The sequence below is a fragment of the Mirounga leonina genome, unplaced genomic scaffold (assembly GCF_011800145.1).
Source record: "Mirounga leonina isolate KUSES-001 unplaced genomic scaffold, KU_Mleo_1.0 Mir_177, whole genome shotgun sequence".
Taxonomy (NCBI): Eukaryota; Metazoa; Chordata; class Mammalia; order Carnivora; family Phocidae; genus Mirounga; species Mirounga leonina.
In genome coordinates this window covers 5235384-5244019 of record NW_023270459.1, presented here as the reverse complement: position 1 = coordinate 5244019, position 8636 = coordinate 5235384, and the positions used below count along the sequence as shown (strand labels likewise).

Genomic DNA, 8636 nt, shown 5'->3' with positions numbered 1-8636 from the left:
TGGGTCTATCTTTCTGTCTGAGGAGGAGGCCAGGCCTGGTGCAGGTATGAGGCACTGGGTCTATCTTTCTGTCTGAGGAGGAGGCCAGGCCTGGTGCAGGTATGAGGCACTGGGTCTATCTTTCTGTCTGAGGAGGAGGCCAGGCCTGGTGCAGGTATGAGGTGCTGGGTCTGTCTGTCAGAGGAGGATCCTGGGCCTGGCGCAGGTATGAGGCCCTGGGTCTGTGTCTGTCCGAGGAGGATCCTGGACCTCACGCAGGTATGAGGTACTGGGTCTGTCTGAGGAGGCCTGCACAGGTATGAGGCGCTGGGTCTGTCAGAGGAGGATCCTGGGCCTCGTGCAGGTGTGAGGTGCTGGGTCTGTCTGCGGAGGCCTGCCACAGGTATGAGGCCCTGGGTCTGTTTTTGTCAGAGGAGGAGCCTGGGCATGGCGCAGGTATGAGGCTCTGGGTCTGTGTTTGTCAGAGGAAGAGCCTGGGCCTGGCGCAGGTATGAGGCGCTGGGTCTGTCTGAGGAGGAGGTGGGGTCTGGCGCAGGTATGAGGCGCTGGGTCTCTCTGTCTGTCAGAGGAGGAGCCTGGGCCTGGCGTGGGTATGAGGCGCTGGGTCTGTCTGTCTGAGGAGGAGGCCGGGCCTGGTGCAAGTATGAGGTACTGGGTCTGTCTGTGTCTGAGGAGACAGGGCCAGCCATGGTAAGGTCTTCAGTTGAGTCTTGTGGCTCTGATCAGTCCCACATAGTCTGCCCCGTTGGTCAGCACAAAGAGTTGCCAGCGCCTGGCCTGCTGTCTTGCTTCCCAGAGGTGGGTTGGGCCCAGGCCCTCCATGCTGCACTGTGGAAGAGCATTGCTCTCAGGGGGCAAGTTTTGTGGCAGGAGGGTGGGGGGCGGGGTGTGCCAACCCTTCTGCAGCACCTTTTCCTGTCTCTCCTAGTGGGTAGGAGGACGCTACTCGCTGTGGTCAGCCATTGGACTCTCCATTGCACTGCATGTGGGTGAGTGTGTGTTTCAGTCTTGGGAGACCATGTTGTAGTCTACGGTCAGGGGTGGGGGTCTCATGCCCCTGAACACCTTTCTGACCCCACAGGCCACTGGCTTCTGTCCCTTTGGCTGGAACATTTCTTTCAGGTTAGGAGGGCGGGCCTGACTTTCTCTGGCGTTTGCAGGTTGGCCTTTCTCTCTACCCCTCACACCTGCTGTCCCGTCGTTTCCCATGGTAGGTGAAGTTAGATCGGCCTTTGCGCTCGAGGCTGACTCTGGTTAGAGAGCCTTCTGTAGGCCCAGGTCTTCCCAGGTCCTGTTTCTTCTGGCTGCTCGTCAGCGTCAGCTTTTCCTTGGTTGCAAAAAGACGCTGTGTCCGCTGCCACGAGGGCACTGGGCATGACCGTTTCTGTTGACGCTGCTTTTGTGTCGCAGGATTTGACAACTTCGAGCAGCTGCTCTCAGGGGCCCACTGGATGGTAAGTAGCTGAGGCTTGTGTTCTCTGCCAGAGACATTTGGTTGGCCCAGCTCCCTCCGCCCCTCCCTCCAGGGTGGCTGCTCAGCTCCCACCCACCCTGCTCTGGTTTCAGGACCAGCACTTCCGTACGACACCCCTGGAGAAGAACGCCCCCGTCCTGCTGGCTCTGCTGGGTGTCTGGTACATCAACTGCTTCGGGTGTGAGACGCAGGCCATGCTGCCCTATGACCAGTATCTACACCGCTTTGCGGCCTACTTCCAGCAGGTACCAGCTGCCAGGCCAGGCCTTGGAGTCAGGTTCCTGCCCCTCCAGCGGCTTTCTCCCCCGACTGCCCTTGGGCGCAGCCAGAGCCTACTCGTGTTCCAATCTCAGGGTGAATCCCTGTCACCAGGGTCTGTTTGATGAGTGTTAGCCAAGTTTGACCACCGTGGGAGGGCATGACTAGTTGTCGTGGTGGCCTGTCAGGCCCTCAGGGCATGTGTCTCGCCTGGGTCATTTCTTCCTTGGCCATCACTCTGTGTGCCTGCCAGAGGGTGGGGCTGCCAGCGGGGACCCCTGTGGCTTGTACTGCCCTCATCCCTCCAGGAAAGCAAGTTCACACCCAGTCTGTGGTGCCCCTTTAGGCTACTCTTGGCCTTCTGCACCTCTGCAAATCTCCAGAACCCTTGGGGACCAAGCAGCCTGTCTCCTAGTCTAGATTCTTTTCCAGGCAGCCCTTCCATATCTGTCCCCAGTTTGTTTGGCGTGAACCTAGTTTGTGCTCTGCAGCCCTTGGGCCGGCACAGCAGACTTTCACCAACACCTGAAGCTGATTAAAGAAGGGGCCAGGGCTCCCCACAGCCCAGCATCTGGTTGAGGTGGCAGATGTCAAAGGCTCTACACCCTGGATCCCCAGCCAGCCTTTCTCTTAAGATATCAGTTGAAGAGGGCCTCCTGGCTGGCTCGGTCGGAAGAGCATGCAACTCTTGATCTTGGGATCATGAGTTCAAGCCCCACGTGGGGTGTAGAGATTACTTAAATAAATTAATTAATTAAAAAAAAAAAAGGACATCAGTTAAAAATACTGTGACCTATTTCTGCTCTTAGGGAGGTCCTCCTCAGACCTCCATACCCACCTTCTCCTAGTCATACGTCCTTCCCTTGGTGGTGTAAGCCAGAAAGCTATGAGCCTGTGTCCTCACAGGTGAGGGGAGATAGAAGGGTCCTGCCTATGGACACCACACAAGGCAGGGCAGGTATGTGTGCTACGTCCCAGGCAGGATTTGGGCACAGTTCATGAAGAAAAGCAAGACTTGCAGCTAGAGGGCTGGGTTTCTGTCCCTGTTCCAGGGTGACATGGAGTCCAACGGGAAGTACATCACCAAGTCCGGCACTCGTGTGGACCACCAGACGGGCCCCATTGTGTGGGGGGAGCCAGGGACCAATGGCCAGCATGCCTTCTACCAGCTCATCCACCAAGGTAGGGCCCCCTGCCCGGGGCAGGGGTGCTGCTGTGGACGTGGAAGGCCCACCAGCAGAGACTTCTCCCTCGGGTGGCTCCCGTGGGCTGAGGTAGGCGCTTGGGTGACCATTGTACCCTTTACAGGCACCAAGATGATACCTTGTGACTTCCTCATCCCAGTCCAGACCCAGCACCCAATAAGGAAGGGTTTGCATCACAAGGTAAGAGCCTTGTCCTGCCTCTCCTCACACTTTCTTAGGCTCGCCTTCACCCAGGCTGCTTAGGAGCTGATGCATTAGTTGGCAGTTATATTAGTTTTCTGTTCCTGCCATAATAAATTACACAAACTTAGTGATTTAAAACAACACCCAGTTTTTATCTCGGTTTCTGTGGGTCTGAAGTCCAGCAGGCTCCGCTGGGTGTCTGCTCAGGGATCATTCTCAACTTCAACAAGCCACCTTGGCCTGTGGTGCCCTCCATCTCAGAGCCGGCAGTGGTGGGATGCGTCCCGCTCCAGCCTCGATTCTGTCCTGCCCCTTCTGTTGCATCTTTCTGACCGACTCATTTGTCTTCGTCTTCTACTTCTGAGGGCCCATGTGATTACATTGGGCCCACCTATCCCTGTCTCAAGGTCTGTTACCTTCATTCCATCTGTAAGATCTCCTTTGCCATGTAATGTAACCCACACAGGTATAACAGCAGGGAGGGGGCAAAGGTCATGGAGCCAAGATGGTGCTTACTACAGCAGCAGATGGGAAGACCATAAGATAGATATGGTAGGGGCACCTGGGTGGCTCGGTCGGTTGAGCATCTGACTCTTGGTTTTGGCTCGGGTCATCATCTCAGGGTCGTGAGATGGAGCCCCGAGTCAGGCTCCACGCTCAGCGGGGAGTCTGTTTGGGATTCTCTGTCTCTGTCTCTCTCTCAAATAAATAAATAAATCTTAAAAAAAAAAAAAAGAAAGAAAAACATAGATATTGCTAAGTTCTTAGCAGGGTCCTTGGCAAGTCATGCGTATCCCTTAAAGGGCAGTTACTGTTGTCACTTACTTGGCCGTGTTGTCCGGTGTGCCCTCCCATCCCCGCTTCGCTCCATTTTAGCTCTACATTGGGGGCTGGGACTAACCCCACCTGGGAAGTGCCAGGCAGTCTTGCCCCTGTGCCTGGAGCTCAGACAGGACTTCCAAGTGGAACCGGGTATCTCTCTTGTCAGATCCTCCTGGCCAACTTTTTGGCCCAGACTGAGGCCCTGATGAAGGGGAAGTCGACAGAGGAGGCCCGGAAGGAGCTGCAGGCCGCGGGGAAGAGTCCAGAGACCTTGGAGAAGCTGTTGCCACACAAGGTCTGCACCTCTCCTGAAGTGGGCTGTGGCTGGCATCCTGGAGTCAGAAGGATAAAGTTGTGGGGTCCGGGTAGGGATTCATGGCGTGCCTGGCTTGTCCTACCCAGTAGGAGGGACTGTCCTTACAGATAGGCATATCCCAGTCTCTGGGATAGGGTGCACATCCCTTGTGAGGATTTGGGGGTGATGACTAACCGGGGGACATTCCTGGGTGTTTTCTAAAGGTCTTTGAAGGAAATCGGCCAACCAACTCTATTGTGTTCACCAAGCTCACACCATTCATTCTGGGAGCCTTGATTGGTGAGTGAGTGGGGAAGGTCCTGGCCTAGGGTAGGTTGGACAAAGCCGGTCGAGCCTTAATGTGCCCCATCTGCCACCCCTATAGCCATGTACGAGCACAAGATCTTCGTTCAGGGTATCATCTGGGACATCAACAGCTTTGACCAGTGGGGGTGAGTTGCTCCTCCTCAAGGGGAGGGTAGAGAATGCCTATGGGTTGGCTTGTGGATTTCACTCGTGATGCTGGAACCTTCCTCTTAACCATTTTTCTCCTTGTCCTGGCAGGGTGGAGCTGGGAAAGCAGCTGGCCAAGAAAATCGAGCCTGAGCTTGACGGCAGTAGCCCAGTGACCTCTCACGACTCTTCCACCAATGGGCTCATCAACTTCATCAAGCAGGAGCGTGAGGCCATAAGCCAATAAACTCATGCCCGTCTGCAGTCCCTGTTGTGACTGGTCCTTCTTGTCACTCCTCCCCAGAGATGCCCTGCACAGTCCTGCCCAGAGCAGCCTCTGGTTGCAGGCTTGGAGCATAAGCCCTTTGGGGGAAGCTAGTCTGGAATTGCTACCCCGCCCTTCCATGTCCATGTGTCCCCTGTTTTACAGTCAGCTGAAGTGTTTCAGTGCAGTTGATTTTATTGACCATGTTCACTTTGTTCATGTACCAGACAGAAAAATAAAGATGCCACAAAGGAGGTTGTAGGCTCAGCCTCTTCTCATCTCCAGAAGTGGTGCTCTACACAGGAGTTAGGTGCCCAGTAGGAGTGATGTGCCTTGCTTGATTGAGGCTTGACTGTAAGTGGTGAGTAGGTCCAGAGTGGAGGACGGTCCCTTGAGAAGAGAGTGGAGGAGGGGGTTGGGGCACAGTCAGTGTCACAGGGGCAGCTTGGCTTCTGTAAGCAAATTCCTTCTCCTTCGTCCACTCCTTTGCTCTGTGACTTCGGAGGAATTGCACACTTCTGTTCACCGGATAGTTCTAAAAAGCTGCGTTAGATTAGGTCTATTTTGGGTGAATACCCAGTCTGGGTCAAGGGTGATGCTCATCTTCTGGCCAGATGCTCAGGTAATTCTTTCCTTTTATAAGACAGACATTGAAAAAAGGGATTTTGAACAAACCACCCTTTTATCTTCTATTCGAGATACCAAATAATATTTTTGGCCAACTAGCCAGAAAGGGAATTTTATTTAAAAAAGTCGAGGGTGCCTGGGTGGCTCAGTTGGTTGAGGCGACTGCCTTTGGCTCAGGTCATGATCCTGGAGTCCCTGGATCGAGTCCCGCGTCGGGCTCCCTGCTTGGTGGGGAGTCTGCTTCTCCCTCTGACCCTCCCCTGCTCATGTTCTCTCTCTTTCAAATAAATAAATAAAATCTTAAAAAAAAAAAAAGTTGAGCAGAATGGACGGGTAGACTAGAGGCTGAGCTTCCAGGATCTACACCCTAGATCACGATACAGAATCTGGACAGGAAGACTGCTCCCCTTGCACAAAGCCCTGCTGTCCCAGACCCTGTCATCACAGCTGCCTTCACCCCATTCTTTCCTGGGTCGCCCACTTATGGGTTGTACTGTGGCTTGGTCATGTGCCTTCCTCAAGACAAGAAAAGACAGGATTTGTATTTTTTGCTCCCATATGGAGAAGGCAAACTGCACCCATGGAGGTTCAAAGGGAGGAATGTCTTACTTACAGAAAGTGACCATACGGGTGCAAACGTCTGCTTAAAATAATACTCAGAAATTGTTCGCACTTCTCTGTTGTTTGTTTTGCTTTTTTTTTTAATTCCAAAAGCGAATGCCCACTTCTCACTTTGGTAGAGGTGACGTAAAGATGTTTTTTGACAGTCGGGCTCTGTTGAGGCTCCTGGTAACCGACCTCCTTTAGTTTTATTGCCTTTTTTTTTTTTTTTAATTTGTTTATTTGAGAGAGAGAGAGAGCAGGAGGGAGGGAGAGAAACTCAAGCAGACTCTGTGCTGAGCACGGAGCCCAACGCAGGACTCAACTTCATAACCCTGAGATCACAACCTGAGCCAAAACTAAGTCAGATGCTTAACCGACTGTGCCACTCAGGAGTCCCAACCCACCTGCTTTCTTAACGTAACTGATGAAAAGTGAAGGTCTTTTCCCATCAGAGGCACCTCCTCTATTACAAAAGAGCAAGCACAAAAAAAAAAGTCTGTAGAGAGAAAAATTCTAGGTGGCAGAGCCCCTCAGGCTAACTTGGCTTTACATGAGGGATCTCTTAGGAGTGGGACCACTGCTCCTCTAGGCCAGCCGCCAAGTCTCCTGTCATGCTTTATGCAGAAGGAACTTGCGCATGTCAGTTAGATGGCCACATGTCCCTTGGCCCTGCCTTGCTCTCCTCCCCCCATCACCACCACTATCCTCCCTTGTGGCTTCCCCTTGTCCTATGGCTGCCAGTGGTTGTGAGTTCTTGAATAGTGTGTTATTTAGGGTTCTCCAGAGAAATATCACCAGTGGGATGCAGATATATGCGAGGAGATGTATTATGAGAATTGGCAAACCTGATTATAGAGGCTGGGAAGTCCCACAATATGCTGTTTACCACAAGCTGGAGAACCAGGGAAACCAGGGCAGGTAGGTTTCAGTCTGAGGGTAGGAGAAGATGGATGTCCCAGCTGAAGAAGAAAGAGAATTCACCCTTCCTCTACCTTTTTGTTCTCTTAGGGCCCTCAACAGACTGGGTGATGCCCACCCACACTGGTGAGGGCAGATCTTTACTCAGTCTACTGATGCAAATGCTGTTCTTTTCTGGAAACACCCTCACAAACAATCCCAGAAATAATGTTTTACCAGCTATCTGGGCACCTCCTAGCCCAGTTAAGTTGGTACATAAAATTAACTGTCATGAAGAACTCTTCAGTGTGAGATTCAAGCAGCCTTCAAAGTCTTCATTCTGTACTTGCTCAAATAAATACAAACAGTGGGGGGTGGGGGGCACCTGGGTGGCTCAATTGTTAAGCGTCTGCCTTCGGCTCAGGTCATGATCCCAGGGTCCTGGGATCGAGCCCCGCATCGCTTCTCCCTCGCCCACTCCCCCTGCTTGTGTTCCCTCTCTCGCTGTGTCTCTGTCAAATAAATAAAATCTTTAAAAAATAAACTGGGAGCGCCTTGCTGGCTAGGTCAGTGGAGCACGCAACCCTTGATCTCTGGGTCATGAGTTCGAGCCCCACCTTGGGGGCAGAGATTACATGCATACATACAGACATAAATACTATCAACTTGATTTGTGTGTCTGCCAGGGAAGTCCAAACCCTATAAAATCATTAAGTGGAATGCTTCAAATCTCACACATGCAAACACCTTTCTGTTAACACTGTTCCAAGGACCCCACAATAACGTCAGTTTCAAATTTGATGTTCTATTGCCTCTGGAATTCCACAATGGGGCAGCAATTAACATCTTGAAAATTCATCTTAAGTAATAAGCCTTCATGCTGTGATCAGAGTTTGATCAAGGGGCTCTAGTCAGTAGTGTTATATAAACAGGTGACTGATGATGGAAAAAGCTCAGTAACTGCTGGAAGATGTTTTGCTGTAGTAGCAAGAATACCAGTTTTGAAGTTTGTTTCTTTTTGCCATAACCAAAAATACGTATCTTGGGAAACTTACCTAAAATAACAAGTATCTGCCAACTCATGCACCCTCTTTGGCTAGACCTGAAATGAACACCAAGGTCAGACTTCACAGTGCCTTCTAAAGCTTTTAAAGCAGATTGGCAGTGATAAACCAAGCAGCAAACTGGTTTCATCTCCAGGTCTGTGCTGGGGCTGGAGCCAAACATCATGAGGCATTTATATCCTGCTTGAAGGTGTCAGTCCTTGAAAACATACACTTCCTTTGCACACTATAGTATGAAGACTGCAAGAGTGCCTTTGAAATCTGCATTTTTTTTTTTTTTTTTTTAGATTTTATTTATTTATCTGACACAGCGAGAGAGGGAACACAAGCAGGGGGAAGGGGAGAGGGAGAGGCAGGTATCCCGCGGAGCAGGGAGCCCGATGCGGGGCTCATCCCAGGAACCCGGGATCATGACCTGAGCCGAAGGCAGATGCTCAACGACTGAGCCACCCAGGCAACCCCGAAATCTGCATTTTCTAAAAAATCAGGT

At 51.9% G+C, this 8636-nt stretch overlaps 1 protein-coding gene across 1 annotated transcript in view; it reads left to right on the top strand.

The window, feature by feature from the left end:
* The window catches only part of GPI (glucose-6-phosphate isomerase), a 23305-nt gene extending 18348 nt beyond the window's left edge, over positions 1 to 4957 (top strand). Inside the window, exons 10-18 of the mRNA XM_035023480.1 lie at positions 929 to 989; positions 1411 to 1454; positions 1567 to 1719; positions 2785 to 2914; positions 3041 to 3117; positions 4109 to 4237; positions 4462 to 4537; positions 4623 to 4689; positions 4802 to 4957. Of these exons, the coding sequence (XP_034879371.1) occupies positions 929 to 989; positions 1411 to 1454; positions 1567 to 1719; positions 2785 to 2914; positions 3041 to 3117; positions 4109 to 4237; positions 4462 to 4537; positions 4623 to 4689; positions 4802 to 4937 (873 nt within the window). The 3' untranslated portion in view covers positions 4938 to 4957. The remainder of the gene's footprint in view (positions 1 to 928; positions 990 to 1410; positions 1455 to 1566; positions 1720 to 2784; positions 2915 to 3040; positions 3118 to 4108; positions 4238 to 4461; positions 4538 to 4622; positions 4690 to 4801) is intronic.
* Positions 4958 to 8636: the final 3679 nt, after the last annotated feature.